The sequence below is a fragment of the Cygnus olor genome, chromosome 7, assembly GCF_009769625.2.
Source record: "Cygnus olor isolate bCygOlo1 chromosome 7, bCygOlo1.pri.v2, whole genome shotgun sequence".
Lineage (NCBI taxonomy): Eukaryota > Metazoa > Chordata > Aves > Anseriformes > Anatidae > Cygnus > Cygnus olor.
Genome location: NC_049175.1, coordinates 30,726,725 through 30,751,821, shown reverse-complemented (window position 1 = coordinate 30,751,821; position 25,097 = coordinate 30,726,725). Strand labels below are relative to the sequence as shown.

The following is a 25,097-nucleotide window of genomic DNA, read 5'->3' as shown; positions in this document are numbered from 1 at the left end:
GTACAGACCTGTGTTCTCAATTAGCCTCACAGATAACCAAGCTTGGGATTTAAAATTCTACTTCCTATCAATAAAATGAACTGGATTCACTCCAAGGTAGAAGACCTTTGTTTCATAGAGAACAAAGATGGAATTTTCTGCTATTTTTAGTAGAGTTCATGTTATATATCACAGAAAGGTTGACGCTGCAAGAGACTTCTGGAAATCTTGTAGCCCAACCCCAATGCTCAAGCAGGGTCACCTGGAGCATGTTGCACATGATCCCATCCAGGTGGGCATTGAATATCTGCAGAGAAGGAGATTCCACGACATCTCTTGGCAAACTGTTCCAATGCAAACTATATAAAAATTATTATTTTTTTTTTTTAAAAAAAAAGGTCAGTAAGAATTGTGAACATAAACCAACATAGTAGCTCCAGGACTTTTGCAAGATTGCTTGGGATGTCACTGTAAATTCCTTGGCATAAGTTTTAAATTTCTTGCCTGTAATCAGTAAGCTAAAAACAATGAGTATTATGGATAGCATTTTGGATGTCACCGTTGACTATTTACTGTTGATTAGCTGTCTTTCAGTTTCTGTTTTTATGGGATGAGAGCCTGATGACTGCACAACTTCCTTTGAGTGCTGTCTTACTTGACAGCAGAAAAAGGTACAGTGGTAAACAGCCCTGGTATCTGAGTTTGGTCTCTGTGAATAACTGGAAAGAGGGAGGTTCTGATGTAGGTGTGCTTAGTCCTTACTCTTCCTGAGGACAGCCAGGTCAGATACCTAAGGCCCCCTAATGTCTCCAGAAGGGTCTGTTGCATGTAGAGGAGATTTCATACGGGTTCACACTGAACACTGGTGCAATGTGCAGCCGTCACGTTGCTAGCACCCAGGCATGAGGAGGCTGAGTACACATACTTTGCCAGCCCACATACGATGCTATAATGCTAGCTTGCTTAATAGGGTTGCACATCAGATGGCACACTGCAGGGACAGAAGGCAGAGATCTACGGGGAATAAAACCAGGAAGAAACGAAGGGGGTGGAAGGAGTGAATCAGGTGTCCGTCACCCTACAATGACTTGTATTGAGTGGGTAAGTGCTAATAGGTGATACCAATCCTGAACCTTTTCCATATAAACACTTTCCCAAATATATGTGGTTTTTCCATTTATATGTTCCAATACAGCAACTACACAATGTTCCCTGTTCACTTATCTATCTTTTTATTGAGATCTTCTCCAGCTTGTGGTAATACATTTCTTTTCTTTCTTCTTCTTCTATTATTCACAGTTAAAGACTTGTACTATATCTCCAAACCTTTCTGATAGATTCCATAGAGAAGAAAATGATTCAGGGGAAAAATCTTTGAATGCAATTTTTGAAAAATATTAGGACTAAAGCTACCTTAAAACTCCCTGCAGGTTTAATGAGAGTGCCTGTTAAATTTTCTGGGTATAGAAGAATAATTTGCTAAACAAAATCCCTGCTATTGTACCTTGGTTGCCTATCTTTTTTTTTTTTCTTTTAAACTTCAGAATAAATGAAAAAATTGATCTGTGTGGTCACTGAAACATTAAATTGTCTTATCTGTCACTTGTTCAACGTTGGCTTCTTAAAAGGGAAAACAACAATCACAATCAGCAGTTTCTCAGTGCCTAGAAGAAAATAGAAGCTATAAATGGACAGATGAATTATGTGCTTCCAGTGGTTTTCAAGGGAAGCATTTACTGAGGGAGAAAATTGTTTTAATCTTATAACAACTAAGGAGTGTGGAGTTTGTAAAAACATGGAACACCTACACATAAACTTAATTTTTGTTGCATAGGAACATATACAAAGTAGCTTTCAACAAAAATGGTTGGGGAAACAAGCTCTTTCATTGTTTGTTATGTTATTTTATATCTTTAACAAATCTCTGTGAAGCACTCAGGGAAACCTAAACACAGTGGGTCAGTTGAGTGTTCAGCCTTGACAGTACTGGAGAAAAAAATAGCGGTGAATCTTCTTTTAAAATGGAAATAAGCATAAATTTGGGTTGTGTGGTGTGAATCTTTTCTTTCCTTATTTTGAGAGAGTGGAGGAAAAGAATAGGAGGATGCTAGAATCAAACCCGAACAAAGAGCAGCCTCTGCATTCTTGTTTTTCAGTTTTCTGTCCTGTGTATATGGATTTTGCTAAGGATCAACTGAAGCAAAATACAGATCTGTAAACCTGCCACTAGGAGGCATTTACATCCTCTTGCTTTGATTAATTAATCCTGGCTATTGGAGCACCCTCTCCTTCCGATTTTTTCCCCTCTTGTCCAGCTGTTTTGCATTCAACAGCAGAATTAAACCAAATAAATTCTCAGGAGGGAAAAGATTAGAAAGCTTTCATGAATCCAATTTTTCATTCTTGCTTGGGGAAATTAAGTAAACGAAGGCATGGATATCCAAAATAATATAAACTATCAATTACAAAGATAGAAGTATGACCTCTGAATCCCGTGTTAGGATGGGACAGTAATAAGATTCATAATCTGTTCCTTAAAATTAAGTTATTTTTGACTGAAAATCTGGAAGCCAGGTAAGGCTAAGTAAAGTTATTCTTTTTAACATCGTTGTAATGTACTGCTAAGGGTAACCATGGGATTTTATTATGGTTGCTCTCTGTGCTGGAGTGAGAGAACTGCTTAATTTACCAGAAATACTGAAGAAGATTTTTGAGGACTGAGAAGTGAGGATGAGCTTTTGTTTTCTGTTCCAGTGTGTGTGAATGAGGGGCAGAAAGGTAACTGTTCTATACAAAACATTGATTTTTGCATGAGGTGGTTTATCTGCCAAATAAATCCAAAAAGTTTCATTTTTATGTAGAAGTGTGTGGATGCATTACTCTGATGTCAGCTGGAAATGTTGATCCCATTTCTACTTTCACTGATGTTAAAGTAGATGTGTAAGATCCACTATTGAGAGCTGTGAGCTAAAGCTAAGAAAGGAGAAGTAAACTGGGGGGAATGATTTTAGAAAGGTGGTTTTGTTCTGGAGATCTCATTAAGGCTTCCTAACCCTCCTTGCACACAGGGGTACAACTTTACCTACAGCCAAGATGCCAAGCTTGTTCCCACCTGGTTTGTTTTGGCAAAGCCACGCTGTGGGAGGTGGGTGCAGCCCGAGACTCCACTAGTGCAATCACTTTGAAGACAGAGTACAGTTCCTTAAGGATTAGTGAAAGAACAGGAGCAAAAGCTGTTTATAGCTGATGGTAGCATGTGTGAAAGTATTTGCATTGTTCCAAATGCACCAAGTAGGATATTATGGGTGGAATATGGCAAATAAAATCCAGGAGGTCATGGGAGCAGGAAGGCTCGACTTGTCTGGTGGAAACAGATAACTAGGGATTCAGTCCTGGTGGGGAATTCTGACAGCTGTTTTTACTTATGGGTTCATTTGACCGTAGGCAAAACCAAGGGGTGAACAGTCTCTGCAGCTTTTTATTTCACCAGAAATAGCAGTCAACGACAGTTTGCTGAAACTGCTGTACCTAGAGAAGAAAAATGCATACAGAAAGCAGATGCATGCTCTGTTCTGCAGTGGTGGGACCAATGACTGCTACAGAAGCTTCAATGTGGGGCTAATTAATGACATATCTGAATTCTCATACAGTTTTCTAAGACGTGGCGGGGGATATTGATACCTACCAGTCTTTGATATATATATTGAATGCTCAAAGCATTTGACTTCTCATTTTATCTTTTCTACAATACATTGCCAGTGCTGAATACGTTATCTGATGGAGAGCAAGACTTACATTTTGTTTAAAGGGTATTTGCATGAATTAGTACTTCAGGTTTTAAACAGAACATCTGCTTGGGTCTTATCCACTGTCACATACAAAATGACATTTTCAGTTTAATTTTATTTGCTTACTTGGATTAGATGGACTGTATATATTTCCTTGTGTTTTTGTGTTTGCATCTCTGTGCATTTTCTTTATTTCATTACATCTAAAGATTTTCCAGCCTAGCTGTTGCTTAAGGATCAGCACATAAAGAAATAGGTGATCTTAAGGTCCCTTCCAACCCAAGCCACTCTATGATTCTCTGAAATGCAATTGCACATTATTAATAGATAGTCAGGCAGTGCAATAGGAATGACTATCTGATATTTACAATCAGAAATCCTCCTTACATATAAGGACTGTGGTTTTCATTTGTAGTGAAAGATAAACTAGTTAATGCCTTAAGGAGCAGATGTCTGTGTTCCAACAGATATGGTCCTGTAAACAAATTTTGTTTGTCAATGGAGATTCTGCCGAAGGGAGCTCTTCCATCAAATAAACAATAAGATCCTAATTATTGTAAATGTACATCTTATCCATTTTTTTTCCCTCAGCCTTGTTTTGCCAGACTTTTTGTCTATATTTGTGAGGAGAAATTTTAAAAGGTGCTAATTTATTATACTTTTGTTTATACAGAGTTATTGTATGGGAATCCCTCAGAAGGTCACATGCATTAGTGGAAGCCTGCTGCATCCCTCACTGTGGAATCAATGGTACATGTGGCCATATGGAGGCTCTCTGCGTAGAGGTATTTCTCTGTTCTTGGTCTTACTTTCTAAAGGCGATGAAAAATCAGACCAGATACAGAAATGTTAGGAATAACCAAACTTCTTGTTAACATGCCTGTTGATGAAAAGCAGTGGGAAAGATGATGATGATGAGAAGGGGAGGGAATTAAACATATGGAACAATCTAGCAAACTAGAGTTTGTAAATAACTGCAGCCTTGAGGCTTTTAATATGCCAGTCACCAGCCTTCTCCACTGAGAGTGGCTGAAATGTTTACGGTGCTTTTTTTGGGTGGATGACATTTAAAACCTCAGTCACCTTTTCATTTTAAGTAACTGCACACAAACATGTATTTATGAAATGTAATTTTTGATTGCCACAAAGAGAGACTCAGAAGTAGGTATAAATCATTTCACAAGTGTTACCTTCGCCGTAAGTACTTATTGCCTTTAGATCCTGTAAATTGAGGAAAAAAAATCAGAATTCATGTAGTTGTTTCTGTGGTTTTAAGAGATGACCAATAATAGCATATAGGAAAAGGGAAAAGGTAAGGTCAACAAAATCTTTCTTTAGGAAATATTGACCAGATCTCCAAGTTCTCATCCTATTACTTTTTCTTGCAAAAATCTCATGACAAAGTTAAACTCATAATACAGACCTCTTAAGTCACCGCTCTTAGACACGTGAGATTCCATGTGCTGGGGCACACATTTTTGTGAAAGGTTAGGTGATAAGCATATGTCCAGCCATTAAAAAGCTGAGTCCTGCAACACTTAGCCTTAAGAGGGGAGCACGCCTTCTAGCAGGGCTCGTCAGCACTGGGTCCTGCTAAACAGCACATTCCCCAGCTGCAGTGCCAGCACCATGACCTTTCTTTTGCTCCTTGACCCACACATCAGATGCAGCTGGTCAGATAATCACAGATCAGACTGACCACCTGCATCTGATGTGTGGGATCCAAAAGTGGGAGAGAGCCATGGTAGTGCCATATAAAAATGTGCAATGCCGGCAGTGACAGAGTGTGATACAAAAGAATGAGTCAGTGCATGAAACTTGACAGGTCTGCTTTATAGCACAGCTGGGGATTCACCAGATCCCACAGCACAGGGAGTGGGAAGGGAAGTGCTTTGTGTGCTGCCAATGCCCCCTCTTTGCAGAACAATCCTTAGAAGTCTGTTTCTGCCTGCATAACTTACCAGCCTACCTAATGAGATTTGCTGTGCAAATGCCACAGCTAAATTTGTCTTACAGATAGTGGGGAAAGCACTTTAGTCTAAGAAAACATGATTTTTTGCCTCTTCCCCGTTTGTTTCATAGAGAGCTCTTGTTAAGCATTCAGTTTTTGAGTCAATGTTATCAAAGCTACATGTTTTGACAGGTTCTCTCCTGTGTGTGTGTATATGGAAAGGTTCTTCATGTACCTCCTAAGTTGAGAGATATAATTTGAACAGAGAAAATTATGGTTCATAAAGTGCTCTTGTTAGGTGACATGACTATGCTTAGTCCACTGCAGGACAGCCTACACAGAGAAATGCATATTTCCATACAAATTACAGTATACTGCAGCCAAGAGATCAATTAGAATGTCTGCGACCAAGAACTCTCAAGTGTCTCCATTCAGTCTGCCATTCAAACGAGACGAGAAATGCGTTCAATTGGTGTAAAGAATTTGAACTCTTTCAGGGAATGTGTAGAGACTGCCGGAAAGTGGCATTCCCTGCGGGGTGGGACTTGCAGATTCTGTGAGATCCAGCAGGGAATTTTAAGGGTTCTGTAACCTAACATTTTGTCTCCCGTTGAGAGAACAATTGCAGAACCTGCTGAATATTGTGGAAAAAATGATGATTTTTCATTGGTCAAATATAACCGACTATGCTGGCTCTACCATGTGCTTTATCAGTCAACTCAATTGTCTTAAATCTGTGGTATAACTCATTTGAAAGGGACTCAGAGGACCTCACAAGCTATGTTGCAGATACAATACCAGTATCTCTGGTGGTGAAATGCAGGTCGTCTGGAATGAAATGTCATAGGAATGAAACATCATAACTATTTAACAATGCACAGTAACATTTCAAAGAGTAAGACAGGAAATTCATTTAGAAATAAAACAAAAAAACTTGAAAATGTGAAAGTGTATCTTTTAAGGGAGATGAGTATGATATTGTCTGCTCATTTGATAACTGCCTTGAGATATTCAGTTGACCAAAAATTCTCAAAAATTGTGCTTAACAATTCAAAATACCTATCTTTCATCAAGATGATCTAAGATCTTTCCCTTTGACTAGAGCTGTAAAGTTCAATTCTTACTCAAGTCAATGAAAAGCTCCCCTTGACTTCAGTAAAACAGAAGCAGAAGGCAGTATAAGACATGCAACTTATCCCAGTTTGGGGATATTCTTACCAAATGAGGAAGTCATTGAAATGTAATAGAATTTAAATATTAAAAATACCTCTAATAATTATTTCTGTATAATGCAATAATTTGTTATATTATTAATGGCTATGTAGTTTATACTTTAAATAGTACAACATTCATATACATTACAATTTTCTTAAAATATACCTTTCCAATAGTATTTTTTATTTTTATCACAGAATGATTTGAAATATTTTTGCTGCATTTTAAACAAGAATGCTTCTCTCAGCGGCTAGTGAAGCTTTTTTTTTTTTTTTCATGGTTAGCTTTTGCCCTTTAAATTATTGTTTGACTGTAGGAAATAAGTTAAACTAAACAAAGCAATTTATTGTAATAAAAGGTACTGATTAAAAAAACCTTTTATTCAGATGTAAAATTTTTCATTCCTGATTTATTAAGGGTTTTCTCAGACCCAGGGTTGGTAAAGTGAGTCATAAACTTTTGAGAAGGTACAGGCATTTTCTCTAGGACTCCAAATTTCCTGATAAGCTTTTTAAGTCATTTGCTGAGCCAAAAATTTCATAATATTTTAGGCTGTATCTTCTTGCTGTTTTTGAGATTGCTTTACAAAAGGCCTATTTTTCATGACAATGATATGACTGTGGGGTGTCCAGTTCTGTACAGCCTTCTTCATAAAGGATATCGGAGCTGTCCTCTGGTAGAAATTGGCTCAGATGCAATACTATGCATGGGCTTGCAGCGTGTTAGGCCTCGAATTCTCAGAAGCAAGTTGTGTTTAGCAGCTCAGTTGACTCGGGTCAAAATCTTCGCCTCTCCCTCTGGGCCTTTTATGCTACAAAAAGTTCCCCCAGCCTTTGGAGAGGTGTGGGATGACTTTCTTGGCCAGGTCAGGGGAAGGTGATGGGCTGCCAAGCACAGGCTGGGGCAGCAGGCCCATGGACAGGCCTCAGATCAGGCTGGAGGCAGGCCGAGGGTCCCAGGGAGCACAGGGACCTCGATGGGTTATAGCGAGCACCCAGCCTTACCCAGGAGCTAGTGGGTGCATGGTGCCTTAGCTTAGTTTACTTGTCTTCCTTTGCATGCCTGTGGTACATGCACTGCTGATCTTAGTGTTGTAGTCCTATTTTGCCGCCCCCTCCCCACAGATAGCTGGCTTCAGCTCCAGGATGGCTGGTCATTATAGAAAGCAACAGGACGCCCTCGTCTGGATTACTGTGTCCAGCTGCAAGGCTTTGTGTGGAAAGTGACACAGAAAGCATCAAACCAAGGGAGATGGGAAGGACGAGGGACTTTGAAAGGCTTCTTTATAACCTGTGTTTTATGGAAAATAGCGTGTAATACAGAATATGTTGAACAATCTGTGGGATATTCCAATGTATCTGTCCTCCATGTATGACAGCTAAGGGCTGCACTGTAAAATTGAAAGGAAAATGAATATATAAAAGTCATGAATTTTACACGTTTATATATATTTGTGTGTATATATATGCCAGAAGGAAAACAGATTTGATTTCTGATGAACGTTAGATCAAAAATATATATATTACTGCATTCCAAGACATAATGTAACTACATTCATGATTGGGTCAGGAAGACCTTTTTCCATGGATGTGCAATAACAAATACCTAGTGTGAGCTTTGAACTCTGTCTTCTACAAGCAAATTGCTTCTTATTTGAAAGTAGCAAACTGAGTATTGCTTAGATGCTGCTGCAATCCTCATGACCAGACAGCCTTTTAAATCAAACCCCTGCTTCTAACCGTGCAGTTACAGCCATGAGTCTGTACCTGTGACAGTCTCCCATGTCAGAGTCAAATTCTTAAAGAAGACCATCCTAGATAAAATGCTACATTAGGCTCTTGACATTCCTGGCCAAAATTGACTTCCTAGCCCTGTGAAGCCAGATGGATTTCTTTTATCAGGTTTAACTGTTTAAAAAAAAAAAATAAAATAAAAAATCTGCAGGGAAGGACAAGAAGTAGAGTGACTTTTGCCAACCGTTTATCATTGGATTGGCCAGAAACCTTGCATGAGTATTTCAAAGGGAGGAAGTGGCAGTAGTGGAATACAGAAATTGAGGTGTGGTCTTGCTGTTCTGTTGATAGATCCAACAGCAGATGCGCTAAGAAGGATTTGCTTTTCAGTCCTTTCCCCTAAATTTAATATTCATCATAATTAGTACCTATGTGAGCTTTCCTTTCCTAGTGCAGCTCTGTCTAAGCCCAGAGCTCTGAGCAATGCAAGGGAAGTGCCTGAGGGACTTTCAGTGGGTTGGCTCATTGGGATCCATAGCAGAACACTTGGGGTTCAGACATCAAGGTACTGCTAGAAGATAAAGGATTGAGTGCATGTCTAGGAGACCATCTCCTCTTTCTCAACTCACAGAAGCAACTGAACATGAGATTGATAAAGTTATGTGTACAAACACACACTGAACATGGATATTACGTAAAGGCAGTTACTTTGAAATTGCCTGGTCACAGCTGGATGATCTTTGAATTAATTATAATTAGCTAAGTGTACTGTGTATACTCAGTGTACGATGTAGTCATGAGCAGAACTGGTAAATCCAGTGTTGGCATACCTGCAAAAGATATCACAATGGAATACAAGGGTTATTAAAATTTAATTATTTCAAGAACTCATCTCTTTTGGATTAAAGAAAATGGGAGGGTGGCAGTGATCTGAATTAGAATCAGTCCACTATTAAAATAAAACAATCAAAATACAGTACATTTTGAAGAATTTTATTGAAAAAAATCAACTTTAATTCAAAGGGTGAATCACATTATATACCTCCTTTTTCAAAAATTGAATGGTGTAGCTTTCAATAGATAACCTGAAAACTTAAAGTTTATACTTTATTAGCTTCCTAGAAATTAAAGCTATGAAAGATTTATGAAGTCATCCTAGATGTATTTTAATAAATATTGTCGTTGATGTGATGAACCACACGATGGCAGTGCATTGTTGGATAAAGATTAGGAGTCTGCTAACCTAATCAGAAGACCAACCTCGTGGGTTATACTTTTGCGTAGTGTTACAGAAACTTTTTTCTTTTGGGGTCATTGAATCCTAATTTTAGCACAAGACTGATTTTCCCAAGGATCTGGTTAAATATATCCACAAATAAGCTCTTTTAAAAACAACACAAGCTTCTTTCAAATAAACCCAAGAGCGTAAGAGTAAATTGAAGAGGTTTCAGCCTCTTCTAGATTCCAAATTCTATGACCTTGTGAGCAGTAGATCATCTTTGAATGTAAAATATAACTCCATGTTTCCACTCCTGATGAAGCCAATATTGAAACAGTTGTTGTATTTAGTGAGAATTGGATTAGCTTTATAATTAGGGACATCAAAGAAAGATCACACTTCTAATGTGCTTTGTAAGAAGCACCACAGAACAGCCTTTGAAGGGTCACTTGGAAGAGTCTGGGTCAATACATGTGACTCTTTCAAAAGGTGTGCACTCTAGTTTCATCTGAGGCCAGTGCCTCTCTTGAGGTGGAGAAAGAAGCAGCAATTAACTCACTGCAGATAAGAAGAAATAGTGTCTGAGTGCTTAGAGTCTGATCTTTCCTCAGCGCCAATTATTAATAACTGCTAAACTGAGCATTTCATGCAAGCTAAGTTTTTGTACGTGACCTTTTGCTTTGGTCATTAACTGCTGAGTCAAGCACCCTCTGCATTGACTCTGGCTGTTCCTGTAAAGCAAAAAAAAAAAAAAAAAAAGGAAGGTGGGAAGAGAATGATACTGCAAAATTGCACTGTCTTATTTATTTATTTATTTATTTTTCAAAAATTATCATACCCATAATCCACAGCATGAATTTAAAACCATTGCAAAACAAACAACAGCACCAAAAAAAGCAAGAAATATGACAGGGTTTTAAATGGGAAACTCCCCATCTCCCCCCATTTGTTGAAATTTTCCTTTATTCTAACGTGTGAAGAATGAGCGTCATGGTGTGGTTTGACAGTCAGTTGCGTTCTGGAAGATTAGGGGCAAAACAAATTCCAGAATTGGGACTCCTTCCCTTCCCCCTTCTGAATGAAGGGCTGTTAGCTTAATGCTTTGTCTTAGCTCTTACACAGCGAAGTGAGAGAGGCTGTTTCTGAGGTAACCACACTGGTCATTTTGGCTGAGATTTTCAAAGGTGTGTAAAATTTTTGAACTTTATCTCCCATTGAGCTTATCTTTCATTAGGAGCCATAGAAGAATCCCAGCTTTGTGGTTTTACAGACAATTATTTAAATACAGATGTTAATTGAAGAACTTTCACAGTTGCAGTCAATATTAGCTATATGTCTGACATTTTGCAATGAGCATGGACTGCTGATTAACCTGTGCAAGCAGGGCATCTCATAAGGTTTGTGAGCTGCTTAGGCCATGGTTTTTTTTTCATGATAGGACCTTGGGGAGTGGCTGCAGGCTGGGTGAATAGCTGACAGTAGCAGCCAACTTCCATCTGCTCTTCCTTCCTAGGTGACACCCCACAATTTCCAAAGACGCATGACAGGCAAGGAGCTCAGGGTCCTCCAGAAAACAAAACAAAATCAGCAGCTAGAAACAGGTTGCATGAGCTGCTAAGGGAGCGCACCTGTGCCCTGCTGCTATCTGTCCCAAACTCAAATACAGGCACAGAGCACTTTCAGGCCATGGACAACACTTCATCTATGCAGGTGCAGTGAAACTAGAGCTTCCAAGAAGCATGGACATGCTGTATGGTTAGCTACAGTGTGCCAGGAGAACCCAGCAAATGCCATTCTCTGGCAGCACGTGTGTGATATGTTCCCTTGGAAAAACTGGGCACCTCTAAACCAGCTGAAGAGGTTGCCGTGAAGCTCTTCTTTAAGCCCAGAAAGTTATTTCCAGTCTGTTATGCCTCTTGATGCTTGCCTTTAAGAAAATTTTCAAATACTTTGTGGTGTGTAGCATATTCCTCTTCATCCTGTTACACCTTTTTTACTTGTAGTAAAAAATTACCTCGCACTACTCTGAATGTGACTCCATATTTTTTAGATTCTTGTCAAAGGTTAGGTACTGCTAGTTACACTCATGTTAGTTAGCCACTGCCATCTGAAAGTAATTAAATATGTACTACTCAGGCACCTTATTCATTTTTACTTCTCTCTGAATGCCCTCCAAATAGGCTTTGTTACAGTCTTAAAGATTAACAACAAGGATTTAATCCTGGTTTGCAATTTCCAAGTCATCTTAATGTAGCTCTACAAATAACCAGTAACATGAAGACAATAGCAGGTCCAGCAAAAGATTAAAAGAGCAACATGATTCTGAATAAGCTGTAAGTGTTGGTAAGAAATAATTTTTTTAGTTGCTCTTTTGGCTTAAGACACATCTGGGAAAAACAGCAATGCTAATGTGTTTCATAGGAAAAAAAATGGCATTTAGAGTTTTCAACAAATGGAATCTGTGTGACTACTGATATGAAAAGCAAAATGTATATTTGATAAAAGTAAGAACAAAGTATGTTTATCTGTAGAAAACTTTGATGTTTATTTCAATAGAGATTTTCCAAAAAAGGTGAAAATTTGCGCTTCTGAAAATCTTTTCTGTACCAAAAGGCAACAAGGAGCTGTTGATATAGTTTTTTACCGATATTTATGCACATAGTTATATATTAGACACAGGCAATTTTCTATGTTGATTTAGGGAAGGTCAGGTTTTTCCCATTCATGTGGAGCTGGAGGCTATTCATTCATTCCCTGTCATTACTTGAGAATTTTTCATTGTCTTGAATGGCAAAAATTTGCAGGTGGCAAAAACAGCAGACACCTTCTGGTGCATTTCTGAGCTGACACAAGTTATTCAAGTGGGAGGGTGAATAGTTTCTGCCCCATGGTGAAGCTGTCTTTTTTTTTTTTTTTCTTCTTACTCCCCAAACTACTGTAGTGTGTAATTAGGACTTCAAATTTGTATTTTTATCATAAGCAAGGAAAACAATCAGCATTTAGCAAAAGAACAATATACAAGATAAAATAATAACTGTAATAAAAGCATATCACAAGGTAGCACTGCTATATTTTATGGTAGCCCTTGGACATAAGTTTCAAGCATATTATACATTCTGTGACATGTCTTCTGTATGTCTTCTCTGATATATTTGTGCTGGTAAACCTAATTTCAGTCTCTCGACACAGCTGCAACACATAACTGCCATACATTCTAACACTGAAAATAAATAAAGAAGAAAAATGTTAATAAAAGCTAAATAATTTTAAATGAAAACTTTAGGATAGTCAGTAAAATCCAGAAATTAGGATTTCAGGGCAGATGCTTGTCTGTCAGTGATTGCTACCTCTGAATGCCAGACATTTTTGGTTCCCTTAGCTGGCTGCTTTTTGTTCTCAAAACTTTCTGTAAGAATTGTCCGGCCGCTGAAATGGACCTGTTAGTTAGAGGGTGGGTGTTTGCTGTTCCTTGCTTGGGCCTAAGTAAATGTCTCTTGTCTGCACAAAAGTGCTTCCAGAAATACACAGGACATCTTCAAGAAATAGAGAAGTTATTAGTGTCACCCTTGATTTTGTATTCATACCAGAGCCTCTTCTTATACTAACCTGCTAATGTCTGCAAAGTATGATTCTGGTGTGTATATTACTGCAGGGCAGGGGATAATTTTGGCAGTTGACTAGCCATTGCCTGTTTGGGAACGTTCTGTCTCACCATTTGATATTCTTGTAGCATGTCATTTCTTCCAGTTTCTTGGCTTACGTACGTAGCTTGTGTGTAATTCTTCAGGATAACTTCTTGTTATAGATATTTGGTAGATGTTGGAATTAAGGTTCTCTCTTCTGCCCTTGAACACTATGTGGGGAGTCAAATCAGGCACTCAGAGTTACTAGTCTTACAGTGGAAAATCTTTTAATCTGCCATGCTTGGGGGGATTTTTAATCTTTCCTATTTGTACTGTGTTTTTTTTGTTTGTTTTGTTTTGTTTTGTTTCCCAAGCCGTCTAAGAGATCATTGTGTAGCCTGGATGTGCTTTGTTTGAATGAATATGGTAAATTATTTTATTTAAATAAGAAATGTTGAACTCTGAGGCACTATTTGTTCTCAATTAATATGAAATAATTTTATGAAAAAACTGTGATTTGCAATCTATTATTGTACTATTAAGTTGATGAGTTGTGTGTCAACAAAGCATTCTCCTAAAGTTGTCTGTCAGCTCTGTCCAATCCCAATCTTAACAATTTCTTGTTATATGGAAAAACATCTTTAAGTCATTCTTATCATGCACTTTGAACCCTACTCGGTTCTTATACAATTTATGTGACAGTATGAACTGAACGCTTCTCCGGGTCAGAGTGTCGTGTTTAAGAGCTTTGTATCTGAGGCGTAATTTTTTAATTCTGTTCCCCATACGTCTTAGCCTTTTATTTATTTATTGTTAGCAGCTGCATGGTATGTGCTTCACCAGTGACAACGTGCTTTTTTTTTGTTGTTGTTGGGAACACTTCAGAATTTAGCAGTGTGTACAGGATATTCACATTATACCCCTGAAGTTACCTTGCATTTGTTTTCCTCTTGCATTGTAGGACACTGTTACTAATCCAAAATGAAATCATCATACATTACGAGCGTCTCCTGATTTTAGCTACGCATCATATTTCATAGTGTTGTTTGTCTGAAACACTGTCTTTGTGTTTCTGTAACACTGGGAATAAAACAATGAAATTGCTTCAGATTTACACTCCTAGAACTGTAAGCAGAATTTGATTGATTTCCTCCACAAAGTGAAGCTTGCACATTAACTTGGCTAAAGAAAAAGGTCATATCAAAGGGCACAAATTAATCAGCTGGGACAGTGCCATTAGCTATGCACTAAGCACTGGCTGTGTATTTCTGCAGCTCCTATCCTAAACTTTTTTTTGACATGTTGAGCACCATGCGTGGGGATGCTGAAAAAGCAGAGATAGTAAGAACAACACTGAGAAGGTCTGAATATTTTGTCAGTGATTGAGTGCTTATAGACTTTTGTGAAAAGCACTGAATGAAGTCTTGAGGCTACTTCACTTACAAGGATAAAAGGTAAGCTAAAGATACAGATTTGCTGTAAAATTCAGGCCTTGGGACAAACAGGGTTTGGGTTGAGCAGTGTGGCATCTTTTGTTGCCCTTTTGAAATGTGGGGACGTGATCACAGATTTGTTCTCTCCGATCATTTAAGCTTTTATTTTAGATTTCTGTTGATTGTTCTTGCATTCGGGTTTTGTGTGTGGTTTTGCTTCTGTTTATAAGATGTGTCCAGTTCATCACCAACATTAGCAGTTGTGGTTTTGGATCCTAATTGGACCTGTGGTATGTGTTTGGGCCTAAAGGGGCAAATCAAAATAACATTTTTTTAAGAATGTTACCGGGTTCAGGTTTGTCTGTCAAGTCAAAGTCTGTGTACAGTTGTTTTCCATTTTGTTCTCGCCTGAGTATGTTTAACTTCCATTGGCTTTAAAGAGGGTCATGCAAGGTTGTTAAGGGACAAAACAAGCACTGCACAAATGAAATAGATAATGAGAGTGGAGTTTCTGAAGATGATGTTGTGCCATTCTGAAGATGTCCTTGGCTGTTTCAGAATGCTTAGATAGCAAGAGCCGCCAGGAATGCTTTTATCATCTGTGCTTGCCCAAGAGTCTGCAACCTTTCCTTTCAGATGCTGGCCTTACACAGTTTTCTGTGCCTCTGTCACCTCTTGAGTAAATTAGTGTAGTACACGGTATCTTGAATAATGCACTGCAGTCATTGGAAGCTTTGGCTGCTGTGGAAAGTGGTTGCTGCCTTATTTGAAGAGGTTGATTCAAGTGTTCAAAGTCCTGAACAGTTTGAATCCAGCATGAGTTTGAAATCATCTGTGTGGAAGGCTTAACTGCAGGAGTTGATGTAACTGCAAAAGCACAGGATTATAGCCTCACCCCTCCTCCCTCCTCTGAATCTTAAGGGAATTAGATACAAGGAGTTAGGGATCCTTGACCCCATTGACATGGGGTCATTGACATAGCTTCCATCTTTTGCACATTTGAGCTTTTGATCACAGCATATTTTTCTAGTCGCATAAGGTTTTCCTGAAGAAATGATTGATTTCAGTAGGAAGGAGTGAGGAGCCTTTATTGATGAAGCTGCAGAGTTTAATTTGGGCCTTTTTAGCGGAGTTTCGTAGCTCCTGCCTGCTGGTTTGTGGGAATGCCTGTCATGCAAACAAGTATGAAGTTCTGGTCAATTTTTTTTCTTGTACTGCAAAACTACATGCCCTTGTTCCCCATTGGTTACTTTTAAAGCAAAAGTAGATTTATATTTTAAGCTTTGTATCATAAGCCTATTTAAAATAGGTCTGTATATTAAATCTGGCATCTCTGCAGTACTGCAGTGTGTACTTCAGATTATGTTACACTGCAGAACCAAGCAGTGGAGACAGCCTGGAACTTTACCTGAAAAAAAAAATACTAAGTAGATAAGTATCCCTCAGTAGGTTCATGCTATGTTGTCCCCCCTCTTTCCAGATTCAAGGTGTCTTGCGTTGCCACTAACAACCTCTTCTGAATTCTGAACAGACTTTTTAGAGAGTGTGTTTTAGAGAGTGTTTAGGAGATCTTGGCCCCTAAAGAAGTGTTTTCAATAGACCTTTAAAGGCATTTGAACACCTCAGTGCCTGTCTCCCATGAGCCTTGCAGCCAGATGGAGTCCTCAGCTCCAGCAGTCCCTCAAGCATTTATAGGGAAGAGCTGGGCAACCAAAGTCCTCACAGATGTCAGCTGTGTGGAGAGAAAATCTTACTAGGCCAAGACAGTAACAGCAACTGTGATAGGACTAAGATGGTCTCTGGGCAAGCAGGCACTTCCTGGGGGATTCCCAGACATGGAATTTTATCTGGAGTTAGAGGCTTTTGTCTAAACGAGCACCGTGAGTGTGTGAACAAGCTGCACGAAGAAAATGGTAAACGAGCATACAGAATGCTGATAACTCCTGAGAATGACTTGGAAAGGTCTTGAGCTTCCGTATCCCTCTTGCACGAGAAAGTTTGTCTCTTTGTCAGAACACCCATTTGTCTGAAAGCAAGGAAAGATAGGCACTGGTTTCTTCCACTGTGTACGTCTGTACAGCGAGTCACCTTTTGGCTTTAGCATGCTCAGAGCATCTGAAAGGATCAGAAGGAGCTAGCAGTGAAAACATGGGAACTCATACTCTAAAAATACTGTTTCTGAACCCGAGACATCAGCTAGAGCTGAAGCTGCAGGCAGATTACTAGCTGTGAAGGAATAGCAGCATCTGCCAGTTGGCAATAACTTAGGTACCAGCACGCTTAGAAATACGCTAATGTAGCACTACGAGAAAACAGTGATCCCTAAAAGATGAATGAGAGCCTCGAAAGGGGCTGATCCGTAGCTCCTGGTGCCCCTGCTCAGCTGTGCTGGTTGAGAAGGGCCAGCCAAGCACTACAAACCAAAGAGCCTTTGACGGGGAGATTCAGCAATGAATTGAAAAGATCTATGATTGCAGCTATTCATCCAGAATTGTTTTGTCTGTAAACAATATCACATCAGGAGGGAGTTATGGTATGCATCCATGTAAAACTTGTTCACACATACCACAAAAAATTTCACATTTAAGTACAACTGATTCCCTTCTTTGTTGATAGTAACTGCATGTCCTTAAAACTGTAAGTCCTTAGAAGTCCTTGAAATTTCAAATACCTATAGGAATACAGTTTTAAGAGAACTATCTCAAGGTAAATTTAGTACTTGTTCCAGCAAATATCCTTATAATTGCAAGCAGAGCATAAAATCTTACAAAAGCTCTCCACACACACAGATGCACAGGAACATACATTACAGGGGAAAATGTTTGTGCCAATGAGTTTGTCAAAGGACCTAGAAATGGAGACAGCTTTCTGGGTGGCTTTGCAAAGCAATTTTACAATTATCTCCTGTGATTTTTTCAATGAAGGTTAGGTACCTGGCTGAATTTGAAAAATAAAGATGGTCATTTAGCTATCTGCGAGTTAGCTATCTAAATACTAGATATTTCCTCTTTTAGATGGTTAGCTTCTGCATCTCAGAGAAAGCAGCAGCAAGTTAGACTCTTTGAAACTCTAAAATGAACCATTCAGAATTAGAGTGCTTCTGAACTATTGTTTTCCCTAGCTTAGTGAGAGATAGCGAGTCCTCACAGCACCCATGCAGTGCTATGGAAAATGAGTTATGGATGCCTGTGAAAAACTGACTTTAAAACCTCTGGTTTGAGTTGCTTCGAGTGCAAAATTGAGATGATGAGAGTTAAGTGTGCTGCTTTTGTAGTAATTTAATATCTAGCACTGAAAAGTTTGAACCAGGAAGGCTGACCATAAATAGCCATTCACAGCAATGTTTGCATTGCTCACATGTCCATTGTCTGCATAGGCAGTTTACGACTAGGAATACAATTTTAAGTTAATGTTATTCCAGACCCATTTATCTGCTGAAATGCCCCTCAGATCTTGCATCAGTGAACAGGAAGATGTATTTGATACAAGCACCCTATTTTCCCTGTAGCTATATACAGTATTTCATGTCTTATTAACATAATATATCCACAGTGAAGTTTATAGGCCTTGACAGATAGCACCTCGGGTGAGAAAAAGGATGACAGAGAAAATTTACTTTTACAGCGTCCGTCTTTCTGGATCTGTTCTTGGACAGCTTGACACCAAAGGCTATAAACATAGACTGGAATCCGAAACCTTTTCTGCGGTGACCTTGTTTTAGAAAACACTTTTCTTACCTCCTCCTGCTTACTTCTCTCTCGGCAGTCACTCCTTGTGGTACATTCCTTGCCATGTGCTCCTTCTGTTTCTTGAGCAATGCCTTCATTTTTTTTGTGTTGTTTACTACCTGTTTTTATTTAAATCATGCAATCTGAAGACCTACTTTATGCTGGTACACAAATTGTGTTAGCGAGCCATTTGATTTGATGTAGGTTTGTCTCCTCCTTTTCTTTTCTATTTCTTTGGCAGAAAGCTTTTCCGGGAGGAGGGCTGTGCCTGTATCGAGCACTGCATTAAATTATATTTTAATTATATTATATTAATTATTTGCATTAAATTATAATTTAGTGGCAGTAGTTTGGTACATTCAAATTTAAAATTGCCCATTCTTTATATTAGTAAAAGAAGGTCACTACTGTCTAAATATCAGAGCAGTCATATGCAAGCTCAAGGCAAAGGATTGAAAATATGGACTCAGCCAAAAATACAGTCCTCCGAAAGAGAGATGTCAAATGGATTTAAACAGTATTTTTACACATTTCACTATTTATAAACAGTGTCAAGTACTACTTTTCACGTGAAAGGTTATGCTGCCGTTCTAAACAAACTGAATACAGCTTCTTTTAGTGATGGCTTTTATGTTGTGCTTGCTCCCTGTCAATATGACATTTTTTCTGCTGAACTGATTTTAAAGAAGCACTTACATTTACTTTCACTGCCCTTTGTTTCAAAGAGAGGACAACAAGGATGAACAAAGATCATCTGAGGTGTGAACACATTAATCTCTGTGCATTTGATCTGTTTGGGTTTCCAAATGTCCTTGCTGAGACCTGCTGTTGTTGCCTGATCCTGAAAGCAATCTAGTCTCCCTCTCAGCATGTTCTGTCCTTATGTCTTCTTAAAACCAAAAAAAAAACCAACAAAACAAACAAAAAGAAAAGTATTATGCAGACCTCTTAAAACATCTGAATCCAAATTTTGTGACAGTCATACTGGTGCTGTAGACAATCAGTTTCTGTGTAACAGCACTGATTAATGAAGTGTGAACTCAAGAATATTTGAAATATTAGCAAACATTACATCCACTATTACAGATTCCAGATATGGGGACAGCTATCATCAGTGTTTGGTGGCCCGATTTAAAATTATTGAAACCAATGGGAGATTTTCCATTGGTTTGAAAAGACTTCAGATCCAGCTGAAAGAAGCTGTGATCACAGTTGCCGTCATGTCTTAAGTGCAAAAAGTAATGGGCATATTTTTGGGGTCAGTGAAAATTCTCATTTTATAAGATACATATGCATGCATAGTATACTAAAATAATTACTTTTGACTTTTCCAAAATGATAATTTTCACCAATAAATAAATAAATAAATTTTATTGCAAATAATGGGGTCAATATTATGTGATGATTCTTTTGCAATGAAATAGCAAATTAAAATGATTATATTTCTTCAAGGAATTAAAACAGCTTTATGGCAATTAAGTTTTAAAAAGGGGCAACATTTAAAGTGTTAGTTTTTCTCCTGAACAAATTCTTGGTTTATTCAATTACCAGGATCAAGCACTTCAGCAATGATTTAGCCTAAACACTTAGAGGAATGTCAACAAGATTCTTTTCTGCTGGCAAAGAAGACTGAAATAATAAATCATTATTGAAAATACCACAAGCAAAATCAACAGATTTTTTTTTTTAAGAGGAAGGATGTTTCTTGCATTGTATGTTCCACTTGAAAGATTTTGGTGCAGATTGTTGTATTTAAATGAAAATGGACGAATAACAGCATTCTCCAAGTCACTGCTTTGTTTCATCAAAGCAAGATTTGAACTACTGTTTCCGATTTCAATTACTTTTGTAAGCCAGTAGAGCTGTGCTGTCTTCTTTCTTTATCTATGATTGAATTCTGAAGTCAGGGACACACTGTATTCTTGTTTACATTTGTGTAAATACAGGAAATAGCTTATTTTTGTTTCTATTTTTTATGTACCCATTGTAGTAATTAAATCAACATTCGTTTATAGAAACTATTTCAGTGATGTTAATCTTGTATAAGATGAACTACTTTTCTTAAAAAGAGTTCTATCTTTGTAATATGATTGTTGAGCTGTTAGTTATTACATAGTTTGACTTTTTAGTTACTTACTGCTGCTCAAAATAAATCCTCACCTTTACAGGAATAATATGACTTACAGATTTTTAGCCTTCATTTTTGCATACTAGACTCCATGGTTAAAAATCCTCAAAAACTGGTGTCAGTGTCTTCCTTCAGAAAGAATTTACAACGAGTGATAGAGTGGTATAATCTTATGGAATTGGCATCCCTTTGGTGATAATGAAGAAAAAAACATCAGAGGTCTCATCTGTCTCATGCTGAGATAGATATCAAGATAGCAAGCAGAAAGCCTCACTTGGTTCATTTGGGATATTAGATACTTTCATTTATGGACTTGTGCCCTCATTAAGGATTCCAAAAATAGAAGTATGTGGTAGTTAAAAAAGAATGTGCAGAGACAAGTGGCACATTAAGATTTTGAGGAAATGTTGGTGATACTCAAGATACTGTTAATTTCAGATATTTTAAGCAGAAGTAAATATTTTACTCAGTCACTGACTGATTTAGTCCTTTAATTTTTCCAAATGTGTTAGTTATTGGAATGTTCTTAAATGTTTTGTAAGAACATATTTCAACAAGGGGATTCATACTAACATATCCACTTCCACTACATCTTGGAGTATTTCTATTTTTTTCTTCTTATCTGTGTAATTTACTATGCTTTGTCTACCAATGACTGAATAAATAGTACCATTGTAAGTCCTAAGTATAATTTCTATCAAATATATATATTTTAAAGTTATTCTCTGAAAAAAAAAATCTAACATCACGTATATTTGAATATTACGTTTCAAGATCCTTTCTAAGGCATGTCTTTATAAGAGACCTTTAAGAGTTTAGACTTTTCTTTTTGGAGAATATACTTAGAAGCAAAAATCAAATCATACAATGTTCATGTGCATGAAATTTTAAAGGTTGTAAAGCTTATGAAAACATGTATATTATAGTAAAAACATTTCCAGTATTCACTAGGCACCTCTTTTGAGTGTCAGAGTGCTTTGGGTTATTTTTCATTTCCCTTCAAAATCTAAAATGTTTAGCAGCCCTACTACCTTGCTGAATTGGAGGTTAGTGAATTCATTAAGATTTACTCCAGTAAGTAATCAATGTGTTCAGCCTAAGGTGTAGGTATAGATTCCCCTGTGTACTTCAAATAGTTTCTTGTAAAACCGACCATGTCATTTACTGTTTGCTCTATGACTTTGTTAGGCTTCTTTAGCATTTCTTCAGTTGGCCTCTAAGCTTCTTTTATTCCTCTCTACATGTGTCTGTCTGCAACCTCTTCTGCCTCCCAGATACAGGGTGAGATGGATGTAATCTAATGTGTGTTGTAGAGCCCACTCTTCTGATCCATTCTGTACTAATCCTGATGCTCTAGGTTGACACCCTTATGTTTACATATTTGCCACACGGTTTCTCAAATGGCTTAGGAAAAAAAACACCCGTAACCAACCTGACGTGTACCTACATAAAACCCCAGGGACAGTTTCCCTATGAGTAATGAATCCGTGGAAACTGCGTATCCTTCTAGTTTCAAATTTTCCCCTTGGATAAAGTTTATTTGGAGCATCGTGTCAGTTGTGCTGCCTATCTTTCAGCATGTTGCCTTTTCTTTCTACTATTTAATTGAACCACAGGAACTGGACCAGGTAGGAGCCTGGTAACTGTCTTATATTTGATATATTTCTGTGATGACGTTTTTATGTATCACAGGTGCACAATGAGAGATTATGCTCCTCTGCGACTTGTCAAGGCTGATAATTTTCTGAGTTGGCTCTCCTTTACACTGTCAAATTCATTATAATCAGTCTGGTACAGGATATTTTTAAGGGACCCAATTACTACTCGCACTGCAAATAACACTGCAATTTTGGTATTGCCATTTAATTCAGTGAAGCAGTCTGCAAAGTATGGCTGTGCACAATAACACCCAGACATGCCTCCTGAGGGGTACAATGTATTCCCTTGAGCAGAGGCCAGAAGAAGTAGGGTATGCAGGATTTTGGCCTGCCTAAACTGGAGTTCCTCATTTTTGCAGGTGTCTGATGCTTTTTTTGTAGTCACCTGCCGTTTCTGTTCACTTCAGTGGAGACCGATGTGCTCATTACTTATTTAATCACTGTGTATGTTCTCAGGAACCAGATAACAAAGCTAGGCTTATGGGTTGATGCACATGCAGCTTTGTTACTTTTGGAAAATGAGAACAGTATGATCTCATGAAGTTATATAATTTACTTTTTATACAACCAAGGTAGAAGAAGAATGGTGAATTTAAGGAAGAATTGAGTTCAGGACATACAATGCGAGTGGAAACTTTTTGGGACTGAATCCATCTTTTGCTTTGTCCACTTAGCACCTAGCGTTGGGATCCACAATAGGACTCTTGAACATTTACTACGTGTTACCACTGGAGAGACTGTTCATTCAGCATATCTAAATTGTATAGTTTGTAAAAGAGGTGCAAAAACAAAACAACAACAACAGTGGGAGCAGTGGTTAGCATTGGGCTGCCATTTCTGTATTTGAAAGTACTCTCCAAAGGAGTAATGTATTGCCAGAGATTCATGGACACCAGATCCCCACTTTCAGTTTCTACAGCACAGCAGGTTCGTTGCAGAAACCTCATGCTGTAAAACGGTGAAGAATCCTGTGATCCTGTGCAGGTTCTGTTCTGAGAATGATGCATTTCCAACTGATGCTGGGATACCGGGAACAAGAAATGTATAAAAGAGAGGTGAAAACTGTATAAACTGTTCTTTTGAAGAAACCCTTCGTATTTGTATGTGCTCATATTTTTCTTTATTGAAAAGCTGTGATAGTGCTGAATAGCTTTTCTTCTTGTCTTTACAAAGATTTCTTGAGTATTAAAATAAGAGGAGAGGGGAAGATAGCAACTTCATCTAGGAAAACACAGATTGCCAATTGACTCGGTAATGAAGTTAATTTCTAAGTTATTAGTACATGAACCAATGTGCAGAGCTGGAGAGGTAAAAGTGCTGTAAAGTGGAAAACCATACAGCTGGAATGAAGGAGGAGATTGCAATAACTGCGCAGATGACAAAAACATCAGGTATTATATGTTTAATGGTGCTCCAGAAAGTACCTCAGAGGAATCTTTGCAGTATGAAACCATTACCCCAGGCATTTTAATTGAGCAGGTAGACATAGTGTTTTGAGGCATTCCTGAGCTGCCAGTACAGGAGGAATGCTTACCTGCCTTCTCTTCTTTTGCTTTAAATGTGTTGTATCTTTTAAAGATACCACTTTCCCTGGTACTGGTACTGGGTATGTGGCACACTCGTCTCCACGTCTGTAATAAGATCTGTACATCTTGCTGTCAGACGCATTAAAAGCGATATCCAGATGCCTGCATTCCTTCCAGGTCTCTGTGCCTTGCATTTACAGCTTGATGATTCTCAGTGCTACCCAGCAGTGCCTTGCCGAGCCCCTCATCATCATGCGTGAGAAGCACGTAGCTCTTTTCACTGGCTGGCCACAGTCTTGTGCAGCACTCACAACATGTGAATATGGCCCTGAGAGGGCACTGTAGTGATCTTCAGCCTTCTCATGAAATTTTCATTGATGCTAATGCCTAACATCTATGTGGTAGCTCTGTTAAAATCAGTGAGGTTAGACAGCGATTATTCTTGTACTGTCAGTTTATGTTGGCATATCTGAACCCCTCGTGTGATGGATTGAATGGTTTGAGGCTGCAGCTCTCTAGAAACCTAGGAGAAGTGCTCTGTGGATGAAAAATACAGTATATTAAATCACTGTTCTTGATTGTGTTTGAGAGGTATCAGTCCCAAGTAGGTGCTTGAGAGGGAACTTGAACAGAAGGCTATCCCAAGCATCCACAGTAATCGTATTTCTCTGCATAGTCAGACTAATACCGTAATAAATACGGGACCAGGTGCTTGAATTTAACGCTGACGGGTATCTTGGTAGTCTTACAAAAATACTGTGACATTTCAAAGGTTCTTCCTTTGTGCTGCTACTCCCTTGCAATGTACTAAGCCAGCTGATGTTGGTTCACTGAGAAGGAGAAAAAATTCTTTCCAGATCCGCACTAAAGCTGAATCTTGTGTAGGGGACAAGCTAATTAGCTCATCTATACGTTCATTAGAGCAGGTGTTCAGAGAATGTAGATGACTTTACTTTTGCTATCCTTTTCAAAATCTATCTGCTGTACTCTTACTTTTTATTTATTATATTTAGACTCGTTTCCTGTTATGCTTATAAAATTTTCAACCATTAAAACCACAGACTCCAAACAACATATCAAAATGACCATAAAAGTGACAAACTTCCTAAGGAATCA

At 38.3% G+C, this 25,097-nt stretch overlaps 1 protein-coding gene across 1 annotated transcript in view; it reads left to right on the top strand.

The window, feature by feature from the left end:
- The first annotated feature begins 4,477 nt into the window (after positions 1-4,477).
- Positions 4,478-25,097, top strand: part of HSPA12A (heat shock protein family A (Hsp70) member 12A) — an 84,116-nt gene continuing 63,496 nt past the window's right edge. Inside the window, exon 1 of the mRNA XM_040563949.1 lies at positions 4,478-4,552. Coding sequence (XP_040419883.1) covers positions 4,522-4,552 — 31 coding nt within the window. The 5' untranslated portion in view covers positions 4,478-4,521. The remainder of the gene's footprint in view (positions 4,553-25,097) is intronic.